General features: G+C 42.7%; 1 protein-coding gene across 3 annotated transcripts in view; it reads right to left on the bottom strand.

Moving 5' to 3' along the window:
• Dock11 (dedicator of cytokinesis 11) overlaps positions 1-23,822 on the bottom strand; it is a 195,480-nt gene that overhangs the window by 74,808 nt on the left and 96,850 nt on the right. For 2 of the 3 annotated variants that reach the window (XM_050121924.1, XM_050121927.1), the window contains exons 21-31: positions 18,250-18,371; positions 17,396-17,482; positions 15,820-15,909; positions 9,997-10,115; positions 7,543-7,612; positions 7,331-7,456; positions 6,230-6,301; positions 4,320-4,466; positions 2,963-3,046; positions 1,635-1,746; positions 1,119-1,157 (exon numbers count right to left, since the gene is read on the bottom strand). In XM_050121924.1, coding sequence (XP_049977881.1) covers positions 1,119-1,157; positions 1,635-1,746; positions 2,963-3,046; positions 4,320-4,466; positions 6,230-6,301; positions 7,331-7,456; positions 7,543-7,612; positions 9,997-10,115; positions 15,820-15,909; positions 17,396-17,482; positions 18,250-18,371 — 1,068 coding nt within the window. The remainder of the gene's footprint in view (positions 1-1,118; positions 1,158-1,634; positions 1,747-2,962; positions 3,047-4,319; positions 4,467-6,229; positions 6,302-7,330; positions 7,457-7,542; positions 7,613-9,996; positions 10,116-15,819; positions 15,910-17,395; positions 17,483-18,249; positions 18,372-23,822) is intronic. The other variant, XM_050121926.1, reaches the window with a different exon arrangement.

The following is a 23,822-nucleotide window of genomic DNA, read 5'->3' as shown; positions in this document are numbered from 1 at the left end:
AATGATAATGCAAAGAGCCACCACATCTCTCCTCAACTCATCACCACACGCACATCAATTCTTCATCACACTCACAAATACAGACCTTCCATTTTATAAAATCACCACTGCAAACTGGATCTTTCCCTCCATTTTAGGTCGTTTTATCTCTGTTAAATCCTACACACTAATTCTATGCGGGAGACTTGCCTTATCGTAACTCAGAGGAGGCTAGGATCAAATTTAGTAATTTCTATAGGAGATTATATTTTCCTTTATTTTAGATAAAGCAAAAAGCTGAAGAAAATGCCTTTCGTTTCTTTTTTTTTTTTTTCCTTTTGGTTGATTCAGAATTAATGTAATGCAGTATATCCAGTTAGGATTTTGAATTGTTGTACATTGTCCAATTTAACTCCAAATCCCGATGCCCTGTCCAATTCTTCCCCCTAACTTCCTTGTCATTATCAAAAATATGGGCGGAGCATTGAGCCACGCATGCTCAACCTAGTAATGGGGGAGTTAGATAGTGGTACTGTGGTCTTGAAATGTTTCTCCAGTTTTACTGGCTATCATTTCACCACTTCTACAACCACTACGACTGAGTAGAGACTTCTCTAAAGACCAAGGGCTCTGATTCTCCTGCACTGTCATGCTCGTTTGTGAATTCCAATCACGTTCTAGATTCAAGGATAGCATTGAATAACCAAGGTGGACTTATCTGGGTAGAGTTTGCAAATAGCAATTGATGTTATGCTTCAGTGACTTGAATAAATCCAATTTGGTGTTTTCAACCACACCTTCAAGACTGTGGCCAACAGGGTGACCAAGAAAGCAGCAAGGCGGAGAGAGGTGACAAACACTTAAAACAGATACTCAGCTCATCCCCTGTCTCCAAGCTGCTTTGCAGCAGAGGAAGCTGCTTTCTACGGGCAGACATTTGAAAACTCACTCCAAACAACACTGAAGCTTATTTTGAGACTAACAAACTTTTACGATTTTTGGGTACAAGAAATTAAAGGCTCACTTTGGCTAGGGAGGATTTGAAAAACAAACAAAGCCCCCATTCATCTTGGCCATTCATCAAATCAATTGTGTTTAAACACAGCATACTACTTTAGAGTGAACCGAGTTAAACCTACCTACTGAAGTCAAACGGTCCACCGCAAATGAAAAAAAATCTAATTAATATATGAAAAGAAAAGGGACAAATAAAAAACATAATAACATAAGAATAGTGCTACACAACAAAGAAGCATTCAATAAAACTAGCAATGGAGATTAAAACTGAGGCATTTCATAAATTTAGTACATGCGAGTTATCACTTTACTTTTTATATTTATTTTTGATGCTTTTGGCCGAAATGCATTCACATACTTTTTTACTTAGTCTTAAATAAAATTCAATATACTATTATTATAAAAAGAAATTTTACTAGTGTCTGACATTTGTGTTTTAGCAACAATGTATGTAACATCCAATTTTTTCATCCAGTTACAATGAAGGAAATGCAGAATGCCATCAATGAAGCTATCCTCAGATAGTAGCAATTCTAATTACCATCAAGTTATCTGGTCTCATCAGAAAACATTATGCTACACTAGTACTATCACAGAAGAAAAAACAATCCCAAATAATGGAAAATACAAATACATACCTTGAACTCTCTGTAGCTTTGGTTTTGCAAATGCCATTGGCAAGTTCAGAGGAATGTAATGTTCATGATTGCAGATTGTTTGGAGAAATTCAAACTTGTATTCAGCAAGAACCTATATGGCAAATTATATATCATGTCATTTTATAGGCATTTATTTTATTGAATAAAAAAAAGATCCTTAATTTCCCAATGTGCTTATCTGCCAAAGTATACAGGCAGGTGCAATCTGTCCAGGAAAGCGTTAACATAGCCAGCCCAAGAGTGGCAGATTTGAAAAGGCCTGTTGCAACACTGATGTTGGCTGGCATCTGAGAAAAGGGATTTTGAAATTTTCCCTATGAGATAAGGTTGTATTCTTGGTGCCAGTCTGCCAGGCCCTTTTACAAACAACGTGGTTTATGGTGAACACCTGTTTTGTTTTCCTTTCTGCTAATCTAGAATTCTTGTGTGCTTCAATACAAAAACAGCTCCCCGGTAAGAACTGTGGGAAGTGAGTGTACCCCTGCATGTATGAACATTCATGGCATATGCACAGCATGTCAAAAGACCCCAGGGATGCAGACCCATAGGAATAGCAGAGGCTTTCCTGGGCCAGGCTGGGGGAATGGCAAGACCTTTCCCTGGCCTAGTACAGAGGTTGACAGTGTGTGCAGAAGTATCAACGACAGATTCCTATTCCCCTACAGATACAACCTGTATGACTGAGCCCTGAGATTGGCCCCCTTCAGTGACCACCCCACTCCCTCCATCAGTTGTCTACAATAACCTGCCTCCCCATTCAGCTGTATATAATAATATACTGAGCTTCCGGACTTCTGGTGTGCTTCTACCAGAGTGCATGGCTCACCCAATCCCATGTTTTCTGTAGGTGTGTCTGTGGTTTCTTCATTGCCCATCAGCACAGTTGGGTCAGTCTCAAAGAACCCTAAACTCTAAAGAGAAGTGCCGTAGTCTTCTAATTGCATTCTCGCCCCTATGGGAAGTATGCCTTCGCAAGAAGGGGAGAGTATGGGAGGCTTCATGGGATCATCGCACACTCCACTTGATGCCTTTGCCTTTCTTGACCCTGCTGAGTAGCCATATATATATCACCGCAATGAGCGTTCGTCAGAATTACAACTATATGTTGAATCCTGTTAGTAAACTGTTGAACCTGTGGGTGATCTTGGGGACCCCCCCAACAATGTCCAACAGTAGTCCTTGCATTTGACAACACTCAAAGTACACAAAAGAGCAGTTCTGAATCTTCCAGAAGAGAGTGTAACTGTCATCTTTGACCTCATGCTCTAATGTTCAATATCTACTACAATTATGTCCTTAGAACTTACCTTAGGATCTTTGGGGCTAAATCCCGATATGTAGTCATTTATCAAATTAAAAACAAATCCTCTATCCATGAGCGTCAAGCAGCGCTATTTAAAAAAAAAGGAGGGAAGGTTAGATTTGCCATTTTACATGTCTCTTATGATGACTTTAAACAATTTTGAAATTTCGTCTACACAAAGGGGATGTCATTTTACAGTCAATATGAGAACAGCTGTCAGAGTTTTGGTTGACCTTAAAGAAAAAGAGTAAAGTAAATTATCAATGGACTCGAGACTTAAGGTCCTCAACTTCATCATTTTCAAAATAAGATATGTACATAAATACATACCCCATCTATGATAATAACAAAAAGTAAACATTATTTGTAAATATAGGGATTTCTGACATTTCTCAAACAAAAGAACCTCACTGAGCAAAGCTAACAATTTTTATGCATATGCATTAGTGACATGTACCCTGTGTTGACAACAGCCAACAGGTACCTTTATTTCAAAAGTCGAACATTTTGGGCAGGAGAAACTGCTCAGTGGGTAAGAGCGCTTGCAGCACAAGTATGAGGACTTGAGTTAGAATCCAAGCACCTACATAAAAAGCTGGGCATGGGCATCCCTGTAACCCTAGTGCCCAGTGCCACAGTGGGTGCAGGAGACAGGAAGCTAGTTAGGGCTTGAGACGGTCCGCCTAGTCAGCTCCAGGTTCACTGAGAGATATTGTTGCAAAGAAACAGAGCAGTAACTGATAGATGTGCTGCCTCAGCTTCAGTGCCTGCACCTGCACACGTATAGCGTATACACACACACACGCACGCACGCACACACACACACACACACACACACACACACGTACATACATACGTACATCAGAGAAAGTCACGAACCCAAAAGTCAACTGGACCAGAAAAGTGATTTAAATATCTTTAAAAGTCAGAGATCTGATGAAGGCTGGTGGGGCGGGACTGGAGCGACAGTGATTGCCCCACCTAACAGCAGTCCGTTTAAAATTTGTTGTATTTTGTAAACGTCTGTGAAATAAGCATGAGCTGGCTTCTGGCTCAGTCAGCCTCTAATTTAACTTCAGTGGGAGAGCGAGCACACCTGACTGAGCTGATCCATCAGTCAATCCAAGAGTTATTTCAACAGCCTTGCAAAGACCTAGCTGGAGGCTGCGGATACAGCTAAGCCCTGTAGCATTTGCCCAGCATGCAGAGAGCTTACGTTTAATCCTTAGCGATGGAAAAAAATAACCTAAAGCATCCACCTTTTTCAGGAAAAAAAAAAAAGGAAAACTTGTTCCTTTGGCTTTCCAGACCCTATCAGCGAAGAGGAGATTCTTAACATGTTTTGGCTGCCTTCAACTTACCTTTAGGAAGCTGGCCAAGCTATAATTCACATTTCGGGACTCATCAGGAATCTCTGCATAGCGAATGGTCACATGGGGAATTATTGCAAGAAGCAGTGAATGTAAGATGTGGTGATATGCTTCAGGAAATCTCTGGCCCCTGGGAAGCTTAAATACAAATAGAAAAAGAGAGTTTGAAAAGGTCAGACTAAGTCAACTCCCATTTTACTTTCGAGCATGTACCATCATGGAAGCGGCTTTAAACGGAAGTACAATTTTTCTCTCAACTAAAAATGACTTCACTGATTGTTGGAAAGTATACTTTATTCTTGATCCTAAAGGTATAGGAACTATTTGATTCTCTAATAATAGAAGTGCCTGAAATTATCATTAAGTATAGTATGGGTAGATATAGCCCAACCGTGGACGTAGGCACATCTCCGCTTTTATTTTATTTTCTGGGACACACGTTAAGTGTGTTGTCATGGTTTCAGTCAACTTACTCTCTGAAAGTTCTATGAGATGACTTTTTATTTTATTTTGCATGCCTAGCCATTTCGAATGCCTGCCCATTATGATTTCTGTAACTAAGAAACTTCTTTGTACAAGTTGGGTATTTCTAATTGAAACATCTCAAATCCGAAGTGCTCTCTCAAGCCTGAAATGTTTTGAGACTTGACTCAACACTACGAATGGAAAATTCCACACCTGATGTTGTGTGCCTGGCTGAAGTCAAAACACAAATGCAAATATAAAATAGCGCATAAAATTATCCTCAGGCTATGTGTATAAAGTATCCATGACACATGTATGAGTCTCATGTTTAGACATGTGTCCTGTACCGAAGATGCCTATCTCATTATGTATATGCAAATATTCCAAAATTTGAAAATGTCTGAAGCCTGAAACCCTTCTGGTTCTAAGCATTTCATATCAAGCATTCTCAACATGTACCTTTAAACCAAAATGGAAAAACAAGAGGAGCCTGTGAGACTGCTCAGTGGTTAAGCGCTTGCTCGGCAGACTTGGTGATCTGCATTTGATACACAGAACCCACATGTAGTGAAAGAGAGAACCAGCTCCACGAAGTTGACCTCTGACCTCCACACATGCACTGCAGCTCACATGGGGTCCCACCCACACAACAAAGAAGGAAGAAAAGGAGAGGGGAGAAGAAAGAGGAGGAGGGGGAAGAAGGAGGGGGAGGAAAAGAAGATAAAGATGATGCTGATTAAAATACACAAAATAAGTAAATGGACATACCATGTTACCATGCTTTGGAAGTATATCTAATTGCCTAAAATTCTTTTGAAACTTTATGTGTACTATATTTCTTTCTAATAGAAAGAATGTGTCTGATTTGCTACTTTTTCTAGTTGAATCTTCTCATCAAACTTTTATTTCTTTAAATATTTTATTGTACTTATGCATACATTTCGGGGGGAAGGGGGTGCCTGCCAAGGCCAAAGGAAGTATCGTATTCTCTGAAGCTGGAGTACCAGGTGGTTAGGGCCTGCCCGACATGGGTGCTAGGAACTACACTTGGGTCTTCGGGAAGAGCAGCAGGCACTTAGCCATCTCTCCAGCTCCTCAACATTGACATTTTTAAATCACAAAGAAATGCAAAGCGTCCATTGTTTTTAATAACCAATACTGGAGAAATTGAGGGAAACAATCGTTTAGAATAAAAGAGAATTTGTATATTATTACTATGTGTAAAGTTATCTTTCTATTTGTTACATGTTAGCCTCATAAATATGTAAAAATTATCATTTATAAATTAAAATTAAAATAAGCCTAATGTGGTGACTCAGGTCTATAACCCAAGCACTTGGCAGGTTGAGCACAGGTTTCGGACCAGCCTGGACTACAGGCTGTCTCCAAGATAGTTAATTTTAATTAATCAAGAAGTTATTGTTGAGCTTACTTACCTTAATTTTATTCTCTTCCAACAAGTATGTGGCCATGGATTTTGCAATTATTTCAAAGAAAAACCATGAGTACTGGAAAACAAACACACAGGTCTTAACTGTTACCCAAATACTCGAAGCTTTGAAAATTTTGACAGATGAGTAGAAATCTTGTCTCTGAAGTTTGATAACACTTTCAAGTGATCTCACTTCACTATCAAGGTCTCATAGAATACTTTTTCAGACAAAAAAAAAAAAACAGTACTGAAATTTCAAGGCCAAGTAGCCACGTCCAGTGGGCGAATCGAAAGGTTTGCTTCGCAGGATGGGATTATTTTACCCGACATTGTTTTGGACAGCCGTGATTGGGCATAAAGGCAAACTACCTTTTAATCATCTTTATTACTTCTTTTAAATCCTCTACAGTTAATGTTTAAAGTTTTTATTAGCATGTATTAATCATATATTAGATGGGTTTAATGACATTTTCATACATGTACGTAATGTATTTTGATCATATTCAACCCCATTGACCTCTTGTGTCCCCCTTCTCTTTTGCCCCTCTTTCCCAAATACATCAAATTATAAATCTGACTGCTGCCTACACTTGGTTTAGATAAACATTTTGGGCTGTGGTACAGTACTGGCACAGCTTACATGATCTGTATGGTTTCCTATATCATGTAATTTGAAAGCTAGCATCAAATCTCTAGCCAATACATCCCCAAAGGCCCATAATTCCATTGCCAATGAAAGAGATAGTAAAAATAATGAGATCAATAGCTACTATTTATAGAGTGCCTACTACCTGCCATCAATATTGTCAAATATTTCAACTCAGACATGAATAGTGGCCCAGAGCTGGGACATAGGTAGCCCCAGGTGCAGAAACAGGTCCACTGTAACAGATACAAGATTCTGCCTCATCTGAAATGGTCTTTTACACATTCAATTGAGGGCAACGGGTGTATATGGAGGAAGAAGAAGGCTGCAAAGGGTACATGCGCAATGTAATAGAATGAAGGTGTGTCCAGTACGAAAAGGATAAATGAAAATTGAAACAGAAGGTCACCAACAAGTACGTGGTGGCTGATGTATTTTCAGTGTGTCTTCCATCCTTACCTTTAGCAGTTTATTTATGGATAAGAAATCTGCAGACTGTTTCAATATTGCGATCATGGTAGTAGCCAGGGTTTCGTGTATCAGCTGGGCCTGAGGAGTGTTTGGTTTTTCAGGTCTGAAGCTATACTGCAAACAGAACCAAATGAACTATCAAATACGACTATCCTGGGAAACAGACAAAACATCCAGCAAGATGGCTTTACTCCACAAACCTTTATGAAGGATCTTAAATAGCTATCCAAGCCTTCTTCATGGCACGTGGACACAATGTGTAAGAGAACCCTGAAACGACATTCAGGAAACTCAGCGGGTCAACTCATTTCTATAGTGCGACAATCAGATAAGAGCAAGTCTAACACAGAAAAGAACCAAATCAAAACAATAAGATGCCCAGACAACGGGGGGGGGGGGGTAACAGAAGAGGTGACGCTCGCTAGCTTAGAGCCACAAGAGTCTGTTGCCTAATGCACTTCAGAGTCTTGTAAAATGCAATTCCTGGTTCAAAAGCAGCCCGGATGTTTAGTCTCCTTTCTAAATCCGGGTAGTTACTTAAAACATGGGCATAGCCCTCTGTTGGGAAAGAGCTCAAGCAAAGTAAATACTGAAATCCCTTCCAGTGAGGATAAAAGGAACAGAAAAGAAAGATCAAGTGGCTGGGAGAGGTGGTGCATACCTGTAATCTTATAACACTTGAGAGGCTAAGGCAGGAGGATCGCCATGAATCTGAGTCCTGGCTGGGCTACTGTCTCAACAACAACAACAAGAACAAAGAAAAAACAAAGAAACGAACAAAAGACAACATGAAAACCGTCGAGGGGAAACAGAGGGACAGAGGAGGTAAAATAGTATGGTAGTTGGAGGTGAGGTGAAGAGACTAGCTGTGCCTTGTGCACTTTAGCAAACATCAGTGTCACCGGGAAGGCCTCTTCACAGATTGCCTGGCTCCTTCCCTGGTGTTTCTGACTTTGCGGGGCTGAGGTAAAGTTCAGTGATTAGCATTTTGATACGCTTCCTGAGGATACCACTGCTGGCTGCTGATCTGGGGAGTCCATGCTGAGAACCATTATATTAGAATAATGCTTCTTACATTTTCAACTGGACCGTTCCTGGCCGCAGAATTGGGCACATAGCACACAGGTGTTTGTAGCCTAGGGTCTAGGGAAAGAGGCTATGGCAACTGTAGAAGCAGCAAAGCCAGGGACATCTAGCACTGAGCTCAGCTTTTTTTTTTTTTTTTTTTTAAAAAAAAGAAAGTCTCCCTCCTGTTTGCATTGAAATGCAAGTGTGTTTTTACCCTCTACCTTACAATGTATCCTTGTTTGTTTTCATACAGAAATAACTTATTCTTCCAAGTCAAAATTCATGGCTTAGTGACACATTATATCCAATAGGAGAAACACTGGCCATGTATGGCTATATTGGTTAAGACTAAAATGAACTACAATTAACTAGTCCTTCCTCAGAAGATCTAGTCACACTTCAAGTGCCAAATGTGGTGAGTGACTGCTTTATTGAACAACACAAGTAGAGAACGTGGCTAGAGAAAGGTCAATTGAAATTTCTTTGTCTTATAAACAGGCATGGAGCAGGAAATAAGAGTGCATGCAATAGTGTAGGGTTTCAATATCTTATTTTCAACATGGATGGGTGAGCCAGATAGAAAACTGAGAAGTAAATATTTGACTCGAACTATACTTAAACCAAATGTATCTATAAGACATATACAGAACACATTTCATTCAACAGCAAAAGAAGACACATTCTTCTTACATGCCCACAGAATAATCTCCAGGATAGAGTATATAATAGGCTATTCAAAAAGTCTTAACAAGATTTAAGAAGATTGCAATCATGCCAAGTATAGTTTTCAACCACACTATGTCAAAATAAATCAACATGAGAAGAAAGTGTGGAAAATGGAAACACCTAGAAAGTAAACATCATGTTCTGAACAATCAGCCAAAAAACCAAAGAAAAGAAAAAGAAAAAGAAAGAAAGAAAGAAAGAAAGAAAGAAAGAAAGAAAGAAAGAAAGAAAATTGCAGGAAAAATGAATGGACTTAGAATGTATAATATTAAGTGAGGTCGCACAATCTCAGAAAACACCCACATGGTCTCTTATCATATGTGGAACTTAGGCCATAGCATGTGTATATATGTAACCGAATATGCCTGTGGGCTCAGTATAACAAGACTATTAGAGGATTAGAAAGGACTTAACGCAGGAAATAAACGCAAGTTCTGAAAGCGGGTGTAGGGCTAATTGTTTTTCTAGTTCTAATTCTGTCATGGAGTTTTTGGTTTTGTTGATCACTGAGTGCATAAAAATATAATCAATAGTGAAAGTGTAAAATCCAATGGGAAGTTCCACAGCTTCCCTTATGGACGGCTACTACGACTGCATAGAAGTAGGCCGAGATGTACAGATTTGGGGTCTAGTTGATTTAGTCATGTATTGTTTATTTTATTTGTAAGCTTTTATAATACAGTTAATTTTAAAACTTTCCAAAGAAAGAAAGAAATCCAAAGGAAAATTAAAAAAAAATCTTTCAGACAAGTGACAATGGGAATCAACAAACACAGTTCTAAGAGGGAAGTTCATAGCCACGACAAAAAGCAGAAAGACCTGAAGCAGATAGCTTCTTTCATTGTAACACCGAAACTCACATGGTGCAGTTGATGGGAACGTCATCTTCATGGGTCATGTTTGTGAGAACTCGGAAGAGTTGCATAAGAATTACAGGTAGAAACTGTATCATGACTTGGATCTCCATGGCATGCAAACACTAAAATAAGTCATTATTAGTTATGGAAACAAACAGAAATATGATCTAATTTGCAAATGTGAAACAATAAGAAAAGTAAGTAATGAGCGGTATATCGACTGGACTAGCAGCTTGCGGAAACGCGAGCTTCTGAGACAGGGGACCTGAGAATGACTTAATGCTCCCCTTTATTTTGCTATTCGGATTCCATGACCTTATTTGACATGAATACTCAACTGTAAAGCTAGCAAGTACAAATTACTTATGGGCTTTGAAGATAAGACAACCGACTTAGGCTAAATGGGGGGGGGGGGGGGTTGGAAAGATCTGCCTCCAGGAAGTCTCCTGCATTCTATATGCTTTCTAAGACAACCGTGGCCTCCAGGTAACCTGATGGGAAGTGAAATGAGCCGCAGGAAAGAACACATGTATATGCAACTTGCTTTATCCCACATCAGCTATGAAACAGTCTTGCACCTGAACATTCTTTTCAATTTTTATTACATTTTCCTTAGTGAGTGTTTGTGCGTGTGTGCGCACGTAGGAGCTATGTGCCACAGGGCATGGGTGTGGTCAGAGAACTTGCAGGAGTCAGTTCTCTCTTCTATTATACGGATCCCAGAAATCAAACTCAGACGGTCAGGTTTGCTACCTTTTCCCACTGAGCCATCCGACCAGGCCTCTGACATTCTTCTAATCCATGTATTTATTTCACAGGCTTGCACTCTATCTCTGCTGATGGGTGTTACAAACATCCAAGTGAAGTGTTGCTATATACTGGATGTTCATGTATACACAGAAGTGTTACGGCAACCGTTTGCTACGTTTCTTTCTTCTTCCCATGACATTCACTCTATCAGCCGAGCAAAAAGAAAATCCAACTTTGCTGAGAATTTTTGACATCAGTTCTGTATGAAGTGCTGCGAGAAACACAATGATGAAGAAGCCAAGCCACCCTACTTAAGGGAACTCATCGCTTCTCTTTCTTGGTCTCCTTTACTTTTGTTCTGTCTTTATATGCTCACATGCCTCTCTCCCTTTCAGGCCTCCATCATCTGTATCTCAATTAGTCCCACAAGGACTTTAAGCCTCTATGTAACTGTTCTCCCATCAGGCTCATGGGGCAGGTTGACAAGCCCCAGGCACACAGGGTTATCCTTCCAAGGTTTTCCTTCATTTGTTCTCTCTCTCTCTCTCTCTCTCTCTCTCTCTCTCTCTCTCTCTCTCTCTCTCTCTCTCTCTCTCATCCTCCCTACTGCTGCCCCCTTTCAGGCTACGCCCTGGACATTTTCTAGTTCTTCTACAGTTTCTTGGCATTCTCGGGATATCCAGCACACATTCCCAAAGTGATTGTCCACTCCCCTGAAGCACGGATGACATTAGACTACCTTCTACCAAGATGTTTTTCTTTTTCCTCTGGGTGCTGAAGATGTAGCACAGCTTCCCACAGGCTAGGTAAGCACTGTCCTGTTGACCTACATCCTCGGCCCTCTAGAACAGTTGTGATGTCTTCCCATTACTGTGAGCAATGGCTCTCCTTCGGGAGTCACACGGTCTCTGTGGAAGGTTTAGTGATGTCTGGGGATATTTCTGGCTATCACAACTTGGGTGCATCTGTGCCGCTGGTTTCTACTGGGTAGAGGCCTATAGTTCTGATAAACATTCTACAACAAAGACCTATCATCCCCGACATGTCAAGAGTGCTGAACCTGGGAAATCCTGACCGATGGAATTAAGTTGAATGCATTGAAGACCTAGCCTACATTTTGAACCTTAAAGCTGATTACTGTTCTTCGGAAACCGAATCGAGACATGAGTGCTGGTCTTGAAATATATCATCTGCTTTCCTTCCTTTTGTCCTTCTTCACGACTTTACCCACATCCTAATTACTCATCCAAGGCAGATCAAAATCCTCAGTTCAGCGAAGCCATTTCATTTTCTCACTCAATAGAGGGGTACTGAGTGTACTTACAACAGCCAAACAGCAGGGGGCGACCAAAATGCCCTGACCACAACTCCTACTGTTAAGCAGTTCAGGGTCTAAAGGGGGTAAAGACACAAAACTGAGTCACTGCAGGACAACCAGCAAATAGGAGGACAGGCTCGTGTACAACATGTACAAAAGAAGTGGCCTGGGCTGCGAGGGGTAGAGAACATAGATAAGCAGAAGGGAAACGGCAGGCAGACGAGATAAGCCCTTCCATGCTCGATGGAGCTCAGACAGCTCTTCTGTTATTTTTTTCTGAACAGCAGCCAGCTGTTTGAAATGCCAACTAGATAATGCCACCGCTCCCTTGTTAAAAACAAAACAAACAAAGTAAGCAAAGGCCATCGTGGACCATCCACACTCGGAACACTCTGCTTCTCTGTAGCCGCGCACCCCACTTGGGTTTTCTAGCTACGCTGTCTTTTTGCTTTCCTGCCTGTAGAGGGCATGAGCGGCTGCTGTAAGGGTCTGTCGTCACCTGTGACTGTCTGCCTCACTTCACAGTCTTTTCAGCCTGAAACTGGCCCATTTTCAGACGGCCCTTCCCTACTTAGCATGAATGTACTTCTGGTCGCCCTAATTCCCATGAACCTAGTCTTTACTTCATAGTACTCAGCTTCCCTGTAGCTTAGCTATAATCTCCCTCCCTCAACAAAACTAGGCCTGTCTGAGTTTCTCCAAGTTATATTCCCAGCACCCCGAACAGTACCACACCAGGGGCATAATAAGTATCTGGTGGATGGCTGACTAAATAAAAGGCAACAGAGGGCAAGGCAGAATGGAAGTCCCTATTCTACAGTGGCTTCTCAGTGCCCTGACCATTTCATATCTGTAGTCTGCACCAGACATGGAACAGCTCATCACATATGTCTTTCCATGATCCTCTGGATTATGAAGAAGTTGCTAGCTAACTTATTTTTGCTGTGTCTTTGGTGAGACTGTAAGGCTGTAATCCCCATACTGACGATGTTTCTAAGCTATTCTGCACTGCAAGCCCCATAGCACACACAGAGGTACTAAATACACACCAAACCTCAAAGAATAAATCAACTCATGAAACTGCCATGTGCAGGGACAACAGATAGAAAGGTTTGTGGGGATGCTCATGGGACCAGGAATCAAAAGATGTGTCACAGGCTCGGCTCGGCCACCAACCAGCTCGAGCACTGAAGGCACATCAGTTCTCCTTAGACTTCTGTTTTCTCATCCTCAAAGAGAAACCTCTGCACAATCATTTCCACACCATTTTCGCAATCACATGCCATTTCACTTACTACCACCAGAGGGCGTGTACACACTGTACAGAGAGATCAGCCATTCCACACCCTTGAAAACAAATACCAGGGTACATTTTGTCAAATTTGAAGAATATCAGTGTTTGAAGATGCTGCTGCTTCCCATACAGCTCTGTGAAAATTCTCACAAAGTTCCCCCCAGAAGGCAAAGCAATGACCTTAATAGATAAACCATTCATCCATATAGTTGGACTCTTCTGAGATAGTACTCAGGGCTGAATTTAAAAGTTACACGACTGGTATACCGCTTAAGGCCAAAAGCCACTGCTGATTGATCAACTCTCTTGAACAAAAACTGAACATCCTTATACGGCAGGCAGAATAGTACTATAAAAACTAAAGCCAACCCTGACCTAGAAGCTCTGATTCTTTAGACCCAGTCCAGTATGGGGGGATAAGACACGAGTACCGGCAGTTCAAGGCCTATCTGGGCTAGATAGTGAGTTTAAAGGTCAGCCTGGACAACTTAGTAAGGATGTCTTGAAATTAGAAAATAAAATATAGGATTGAGGAGATAGCTCAGAGGGTAAATCGCTTGCCAGCCAAGCATGAGGACCTGATTCTGATCTCCAGTAACAACATAAAAATCTGGACATGGTATTGCCAGCTTGTGATTCCTGGTAAGGGATGAGGGTTCTCTGGCCTGCCTAGCTGACTTGGTAAGCCCAAGGCCAGTGAGAGACTCTGTATTAAGAGACTAGAAAGATAGCTCCTGAGAAACAAAACCCAAGCTGACCTCTGGTTTGCACACACGTCTACACACCCTTACACAAAGAGGTACCCGCACGCATAAGCGTGCACACATACAAAATACCAAAAAGAGGGGCGATAGTGACACGGTATGGTGTTTAAGTACCTGGCATGTGTGAGGCCCTGGGTTCAAGTTCCAGTACAACAATAGCAAAAGAACAAAAGGCAAATCATGGCCTTTACACTTGTCAAAAGCCTGCAAGGCTTCCTATCGGAATTGTATATACATAAGAAAGCCCTCACTCCAGCCTCTGAGGCTCCCAGCTGCCTTACCGCTCTGTGCGCCAGCCAGACTACAGCCCTTCCTGCTCTACCAAGCCAAGTTCCTCAGGGACTCTGCTGCCGGCTGTTCCCAGCTCTTCCCCAGCCATGCACTTGGCTGCCATCTTTCTTTAAGCTGCTGCTTAAATATCCTATTACCAGAGGCCTCCTCTCTGGCCTCTGTATGACAGAAGTCTAGCTTATTTCCTTGTTCGGTTTCACTGCTTCTATTTTCTCTCGGGCAGTGGCTCTCAGCCTTCCCAATGCTGCGACCCTTTAATATAGTTCCTCGTGTTATGGTGACCCCCAATCCTAACACTGTCATTGCTACTTCATAATTATAATTTTCCTACTGTTGTAAGCTGCCACGTAAATATGCGATATGCAGGACTTCTGATATGCCACCCCTGTGGGGCTGTGACTTAGAAATTGAGAACTGCTACTCTACAGCATCTCTAATCATCACGTGACATCTCTACCTCCTCATTTCTATGCTCATTCCCTCCACAAGACCTGAAGCTCCTTGACAAGACATACAGTTTTATTTGCTAGACCCCTGATGCCTGCTTTCCAGAAGGCGTGTGTCATGAACCATTACAACCTAGCATATGAGCTGCCTTGTTTAAGACTCGTGACCAATGGGTATTACTCTTCTCCCCGTGGACAACTAAGAGAAGCTCGGCAACCTGGTCAGGGTTAATCACAGACCTAGTAAATGGTGGCTCTGTGACAGGAGATCAGCTTACGATTCCAGACCCATATATTGTCTCACGCCATCCTATCTGTCTGAAAGGAAGGGTTTTTCCTGAAGTCACTGTTAGGGAGACCCTGGAGAGTCTTCAGCTCAAAACGGCGCAGATTTTCCTCAGCTAACCTACTAAGGTAGCGACAAAGCAAGCAACCGCTGCTAGTTGGGTCCTAGGTTGCGCGCCGCAGCAGCACAGAGTGAATAAGTCAAGCGTTAGGTTCTCTGTCCGCTACAGTGTGGTATCCTAAAGACTCCCTCCCCTGTGCCACGATCAGCCAATGTTTCTATCTTCAGCGGGCCCTCATGGTAGCGGGCACAGAACCATCTCATACTTCATGACAAGAAAAAGTGTTTTCGCTCTTTCTGGCCCTTCCCCCACCAGCATGTTCTCCTTTCCGTGAGAGTTAGCGGGAAGAGCCGAGACCCCAAAAGCCATTTGTGCAACTAAAATCATAAGGTTTCTAAGCGATAATGTCCAATGTGGGCTCTAATATATTCTCCCTAACATAGCCATGCTGTTGTCTGCTTCTAAGCGGCCACTTGCTGGAAAAGAACAAAAAACAGTGTCCTCCTGGGGCCCACGGGATTTTCAACTGTTTGTCTGGTCCTTTACTCCATGTCAAAATGCAGCGGCAGAAAGGCACGAAAAGCGAACCTTTTGCGGCTAGCTGCTGCTCGTTTACCTTTAAATATTTAATGAGCTCCCCTGGAACTTCTTTCGAGCCCGACTGTATCAGCTGGCAATGATGGAAGAATTTGTGCACATGCAGATCCTGGAACACAGATGGAAACAGCCATATGAGGTTGGATTCATTACCCCCAAGCACACCCTTCCAGTTCTCCCTGATCCGGCATCTTGATGGCCTATTTCTCTGGGTGTTCTAATGCCAGGACCCAGGAGCCATCTCTGCTAATATGTGCTATGCGCCAGAAAACCTCTTGACTGTCACGTGAATAAGCACAGCCAGATGAAACTGGTGTGTACCCGAGCACGCAGGAAGTTGCTAAGCATGCCCAACCAGCTTGACAATTATTTAAGCCCTAAAAAGAGTGTGCTCTAGCAAATTGAGCTGTTTCTCTATTTTAATGAAATGAGCGGGAAGAGAGGTTTGAAACAGCAGGTGAAGCAAGTTCCCAGATGAATCATTCCTAGCGTTCAGTATTCAGCTTTGCTGGCGGGTCCAGTTATCCCCTATGAAGTCTGTACATGTTGATTTTCTGGACTGTGGGGTCACAGCAGGAGGTAGAAAAATGTAATATGCGTTTTGAACTGGAATTCCTGATTGTTTTTTTGTGCCTCGGGGAAAACGGCCTCTTTTGACTTAGCTTCAGTTTTTCTCATGAAGGGGAGATGGGGAGAGGGAAGAGAGAAGGGAAAGACTGGGGAGAGCTTGAGGGAATGGGAGGGTGGAGATGGAGGAAGGGTGGATATAGGAGCAGGGAAGAAGATATCTACATTAAGAGGTCCATTTAAAAGTTGGAAAGAGACTTGGCTCTAGAGGGGATCCCAGGTGTCCACGGGGATGTCCCCAGCTAGGTCCTTGGGCAGCAGAGGAGAGGGTGCCTGAACTGGCCTTGCCCCACTATCACACTGATGATTATCTCGAATATCACCATAGAATCTTCGTCTGGCACGGATGGAGATAGAAACAGAGACCCTCATCAGAGCAACGGACTTAGCTCCCAAGGTCCAGTTGAAGAGCAAAGGAGGGAGAACATGATCAAGGAAGTCAGGACTGCGAGGGGTTGGTCCACCCACTGAGACTGTGTGACTGATCTAATGGGAGCTCATCAAATCCAGCTGGACTGTGACTGAATGAGCATGGGATCAAACTGGACCCTCTGAATGTGGCTGCTAATGGGGGCTGACTGAGAAGCCATTGAAAAAAGCACTGGGACTTGTTTCTACTGCATGTAGACCCATGCTTTTTGGGACCCTAGTCTATTTGGATGCATACCTTCCCAGGCCTAAATGTAGGGGGGAGGGCCTTAAACTTCTCACAGGGCAGGGTTCCCTGCCCTCTCTCAAGCAGGGAGGGGAGGGAGAAGGGTGAGTGGGGGAGCGGGAGGGGAATGGGAGGAGAGAAGGAAGTGTAAATTTTTGAATGGAAAAATAAAAAAAAATGGTGACGTGACGATAGCCTCTACATGCCATCTAGAGTTCAATTTCTCCAAGCAGTGGGAGATTAAAAATGTTTGAGTTTAATAAGGAAACAGATTCCAGTACTCAGATTGAGAAATTTGGGTGCTTCAATTTACCTGTGTATAAATGGTTGATTCTAAGTGGCTCTTAATCTTCAGCAAAGGCTTCGCACCATCTACCCATTTGATATCCGCATTCGATTGCTGCAACAGAAATTCAGTCGTGAGCATCTATTTTATAGCAAAAAAATGCATGAACAACCTACAACCTGTGCATTTTCACAGATTTCAGAAAGTGTTAGTTCATCCAAAGATCTCCTGGAGAATATAAGTGACCTTTAGGATAAATGTGTCCTAAGTCATTTAAGATTTCCAGTCCTCTGCTTATGTTTATAAACTACCACCCCATGGGCTGGAGAGTTGGCTCAGAGGTTAAGAGCATTGCCTGCTCTACCAAAGGTCCTGAGTTCAATTCCCAGCAACCACACGGTGGCTCACAACCATCTGTAGTGGGGTCTGGTGCCCTCTTCTGGCCTGCAGGTATGCATGCAGGCAAGAACACTGTATACATAATAAATAAATAAATATAAACTACCACCCCAAAAATGAATTAAATAAATGCGGGTTTTTTTTCTTTTTATTGTTTTTATTGCGCTATACATTTTCCCTCGCTCCCCTCACTTCCTACCATCTTCCATGACCCCCCCCCCAATGCTCCCAATTTACTCAGGAGACCTTCCTTTATCTCCTTCCTATTTAGATCCATGAGGGTTTTTATAAGTCATGCTCCAAATGCAGTTTTAAAAGTTAGTAGAGTTATCATCTGTAAACACAGAGCAAAGGCTTTCCTTGTGAAGGAGGACCAGCCTTTGGACCATATTTGGGTGTTCCTGTTCCAAACCATGCCAACAAAGTTCTCCTTTTAAACATCTAAAATGCAATCACTCGCACAGATGCAGACATGCCCCTACCCTTCTTGACTCTGCATCGTTCACATTCAAGTAGCCTGGGGGAAGATTGGCTGAGACCGGCAGCTGCTGTTCACCTGTGATAACTCTCCCATCCTTCAGCAAGGGTACCCAGGCAAATCCAACTGCAGAGACAATGATCAACCGTGATAAAGGACATCACCAATACAATTAGCTATGCAAACGTCTGCAAGTTAGGGCAGAAAGGAAGATGGTGATGGCTCCATGGATCTGTATGCTGGAGCCCAGGTGACAGGCAACTGTGGAGCAGGGAAGGAACAATGCATTTGGACCATTTCCTAATGCCAGCCTAGCTACTAAAAGGTTACTGGCTCTATATCTTTGGCAATGAAAATGAGAGTAATGCAGCCTTTTGCAGTTCAAAGAATTGAGGGGTTGGTTTCAGATAATACATGAATATATTGAAGTTTAGGATGTGCCATGATACCACTATTCTCTGTGCTGAGGGCTGTTTTGGTAGCTTCGTGTTTTAGAAGGTTCAGGTCCCTCTTGTCTACCTACCCTTCTACTCCAAGTTCAAAGTTGACACCATCTCAGTAAGCAACCATGTGTTCCAAAATCTCTTATGGTAACCTTGGCATATGGAGTATGGAAAATTAAGGTCGTAAGTCAAGGCTATGGTCTACATTGATCCAAGGTAGTAAAAGTGTCAATCATTTAGACAGGCAGAGTTTTCCTGACTGGAGGTAGAGAAGGCGCAGAGGGAAAATGCAGTCGGGCGACAGTGTTTATGACTTCAGTCCACTGAGAGATTTCCTGCCATCTCTACATTTCTTAACACTTCTACCCCCAAAGGGAAACCTTGGCTTTCTATTAGAAAGCTCCTCGTGTCTGCTATACTAACCAGAGCCATCTGGGTTGCTCAGATTGCATAGTGTCAGTGTTTCCATCATACAGATTACTCTGGGCTTCGAGTGTTTATAACTCAGCTGGTAAAAAGAAAAGAGAAACAACCCAAGCTTGCTCTGGATGGACTTCTGGCAAATGATCAGGGGTGTTGGATGAAGAGCATTTACAAATCCATTGCTTTCCAAGTCTTTAAAAATTCTTTGCATGAATGCCTATGCACGTGTGTGCACGTGTGTGCATGTGTGTGTTTATACTGTGAACACAGAAGTCAACACAAATCTGGTTAGAATGTCTTCACGTACATGTTTAATCTGGCAAATGTGTTTACTCTTACAAGCCAGCCAACACATGGCTTTCTCTCAGTAGACCGAGGTCTTTCACAGATGCTGAGCCATCGCGGCTGAGCATCTTCTCCAGCGCTGCTTCAAGCATGCTTCCTTCAGACCTCTGCTCTCAGAAAAAGCAAACAAGGGGCGTGTGCAGAAGGACCACTAGAAACGATAATGTCAGGAAGCCTCCAAAGCCTCAACCCTATACAAAGATCTACAGAGACTAAGGAATGCTGAGTGAGAAGGGAAGAAATAGTCTTCTCCAGGGAAGAATAAACCAACTGGCTATCCAATACCAAATAGTTAGCCCTAAAAACACATGTTACATTATACAGACTGAGCAGGTCGTATTTAGGAATGTGTGTGTATGTGTGTGTGTATGCATGTAGTATCAATTAATTTAAAAGGGGGATAAATTTGAAAGTAAGCAATGAGAGATATATGGAAAGATTTGGAGGGAAAAAGGGAAGAGGGAAATGATGTTATTATAATCTCAAAAATAGAAGAAAAAGGCAAATAAAAAAGAGGGAAAGAAAGAAACACTGTTGACGCTCTGAAATTTTGACCAATGGGAAATACTCTGCAATTCTGACCAACAGGGTAAAAATTCCAAACTAGAAACTGGGAAAACACATTTCTTGCTTCTAGACAATCTTTTTCCTCACGCAGGTTTTAATGGGGTATGATTTGTATAATTGTCTTAGTGAATTTGCAGTCGCTTCATTAGTAGCAACTGCAGACATTTTTCAGTACTCAGAAGAGAAACCCAGCCAACCTCAGCAAGCACTCCCAAGTCCCCTGCATCCCCCATCCCTAGAAACCATCAATCCACTCTCTGCCTGCAGGAATCTGCTTAGGTGAGAGTTTTGCGGTGTGAATTATCAGAGCATGGTCAAGTGTGTCCCTTACTTGAAACTCACAGGCAGCCTTTGGAAGCTGTAAAGATATACTATCAAGCATGCCATCTGGCACAGAGGTAGGAAGCCACTTAGAAGGGGTACAGTTAGAATTGACGAGTGGTATGAAGAATCACCACCTCATGCTTCGCTGAACATCTTGTCCATGTCTGTCTAGAATTTGGATGAGGAAACTCCAACTGATTACTCTGGAGGAGAGGACTTGCATGGATTCTCATAGTTCTGCTTTCGCGTCATTTCTCCGGGCTTCTGCTCTAAACTAAGTGTGCGTTCAGTGAGGATCCCTGATAGTCAGTCCCGCTGCCTGATGGTATCCCTCGGGGAGCACACTTGCCCCCAAGATACTGGTGTAGCTTCTTTTCGATTACCTAATATTGAAAGTTCAGATATTTTCCAGGTACAATAAATACACAGTCATCCCTTGGAATCCGCAGGAGGCTGACTGGTGAAAGATCACCCCAGAAATACTAAAATTTGTGCATGCTTGATTCCCCTGTGTAAAATGGCATAGTATTTCCATCCCTACACACATCCTCCTGTACATGTCAAAGCACTGCTTGATTACATATAATATCTACTGGAATGTAAATGCTAAGTAAATAATCATTTTACTCCCCTGATTAGTGGACAAAAATAAGGGAGGGGAAGCCTATATGCATTTACTATAAATGCATTTATTTTGGAATTTTGAGACAGGGTCTCTCTCTGTGTAGTCCTGGCTATCCTGGAACTATCTATGTAAACTAAACTCTACTCAAACTCACAGAGATCCACCTGCCTCTGCCTCCTAAGTGTTGGGATTAAAGGCATGCGCCACCACATCCAGCTTCAGATGCAATTTTGTTTTTGGTTTTTGTTTTTTGAAACAGGGTTTCTCTGTGTAGCCCTGGCTGTCCTGGAACTCACTCGTAGATCAGGCTGGCCTCTAACTCAAAGAGATCCGCCTGCCTCTACCTCTTGAGTGCTGGGCTTAAAGGCGTGCGCCACCACCGCCCAGCTTTCAGATGCAATTTTTAAAAATAGCATTTACAGGGACCGGGAGACAGCTCAATAGGTAAAGGGCTTGCCATGCGAACATGAAGACATGAGTTCGGTCCTTAGAATGAACATTGAAAAAAGCCAAGTGTGGTGATGGATAATTCCCAGCTCCTAATGGTACTGTAGGGAGGTGGATCCCTAGGGCTTGCAGGCCAGTGAGAGACCCTGTCTCAATAAAGCCTGGGTGGCACCTATGGAATGACAGTGAAGACTGTCTTCTGGCCTGGTCATGCATATATGTATGCATGTATGCACAATGAAAATATATGTACATGTAAAGTAATATTTTTAATCCACAGATGGTTACATGTATTCATAAGGAACCCACAGAGATTCTGACTGCAAGGATTTAAACTTTTTCTTCCTTTTTTTTCTTTAAAGATAGGAACACACTCTAGCATAGGTTAGGATGAAACTTATGGCAATCCTCCTGCCTCAGCCTCCTGAGTGCTGCAATTACAGATATGAACCTACATACTTGACATTCCTTTTCTTTAACTCTTCTTTATTCTTCCTTCCTGATATGGTCATAGTGTATCCTCTTTCTTTTCATGACCTTTTAAATAGGTCCCTGCAGGGAGCCAGTACGTGCAGCCGCCATTACAAGATGGCGCTGGCCCCTGCAGGCTTGGGATAAACAATTCCATATAAGGTCATAGCCAGTACCACCATCTCTGGCATGCTCAGTGTCCTCAATGTGCCGAACCTATCAGGGAGCTTGGAATGGCTGCTGAGACACTTTGACCAATAGGAGGCCGGCATGTACCCCTAGTCCCTATATAGGCAGTTGCAGCTCAGAGCTTGGGGCCCCTCGCCTCCTGCTCTCCCTTCAGCCATGAGGCTCCAATAAAGCGTGATTTGGGAAGAATCCTCGTCTGGTGGCTGTTGGGGACCTGCTGGTCCCCAACTGTGTCCTTCTATTCTTCCTGCCTTCTTTCTGTTCTAACTCACACTGCCCTGCACTTTGCTTCCTGGCCCATTTTCCTCCAAAACAGCTCAGACTGGTTTCAATAACCCTTCCATAATCCCACGCCTGTTACAAAAGAAAGTCAAATTCACAGCCTGGCCTTCAATGCTTTCCATAATGCTTTTCAATCAGGTATCCTGTGGTCCCCCACTCAGCATCCTAGGCTCTTATGTTTGTCAAGTACTTACAGCGTAGTTTTCTGTCCATACTTTATTACTCTGTCAAAGCTGTCCCTTGATCCCAGACTGCCCCACCTTCTGGCCATCACAGCATTGCCAAGCTCAGTCCCATCCTTTAAGACTGCATTCACATACTGTCTCCTAAAAGCCTCCCCTTAGTCGCAGCCACTTGTCCTTCCACTAGCTGAACAACTCACTCTTCTGTCTCACATATCACAATGTTCTCGGTGCTCACTGCTATCTGTCTTAGACTAGATTGATTTGTCTACATAAAACACGTGTAGTTAACTAGATGATAGGCTCGATGAAGAGATGCTCTGACCTGGTTGGTTTCTCTATCAACATAAGAAAGAGACATTTGGAAAGAAAGACCCTCAATGGTAAAAACACCTCCGTAAGACTGACCTTTAGGCAAGTCTATTGGGCCTTTTCTTGATTAATGATTGCTAGGGAAGAGTGCCAGCTCATTGTGGACCTTCCCATCCCTGGGCAGACGATCCTGAGTTATATAAGAAAGCAGGCTGAGCAGGCCACAAGGAGCCAGCCAGTAAGTAACACTTCTTGTCCTGACTTCCTTTCATAACGGACTACAAGTTGCAAAACTGAAATAAACCCTTTCCTCCTCGAGATGCTTTGTGATTATAGTGTTTTCACATCAATACAAACCGGAACACAAGCTCTAGATTAGATTTTTTTTCACTACATTCTCTACAGTGTTTACTACTATAGTTCACAGAAAAAATATGCAGAAATATTTGGGTAATGGATGCATCCCGAGGCACGCTGACATTGATAAAGCGGAAGTGGCACCGGCTATGCTCACAGTCCTTGGATGTTCTTCTAAAGCTGTCTTCCACTGGTTTATTTAAAGCCTTCGTGACATGGGACCAGAATTGGTGGCTCGGTGCTAAAGCTTATTTAACTTCATTAAATCTGTTCTCATTAGCAACAGGCAGTCCCCAATCTCCCTCCAGCTCACAGATGTCCCTGGCTCTGGGCTCTCTTTTCTCTTCCACAACAAGCATAACTGGAAAATTCTAGTTGCAGGGCAATTCTGCATAAAACAAATAACAACACTGTATCATAATATGTGTTTCTCCCTGATAGCAGCGTTATCATTTTATGTTGCTTGATGGAGTTTGGCTGTGCTGATGAGCACTTGGACAAAGCTATTTAATACACACGATAATAAAATCAACATATAATTTGTCTTTTGCCAATGAACTGTTTTCAGATGGAGCCTGTGATGCTGCCCAGGGTGGCCTTGAACTCCTGG

Source organism: Alexandromys fortis, unplaced genomic scaffold, assembly GCF_014885135.2.
Source record: "Alexandromys fortis isolate MF-2015 unplaced genomic scaffold, M_Fortis_MF-2015_v1.1 scaffold_189, whole genome shotgun sequence".
Taxonomy (NCBI): Eukaryota; Metazoa; Chordata; class Mammalia; order Rodentia; family Cricetidae; genus Alexandromys; species Alexandromys fortis.
Note: the sequence above shows the minus strand (reverse complement) of the source record. Positions and strands in the feature narration are given on the sequence as shown.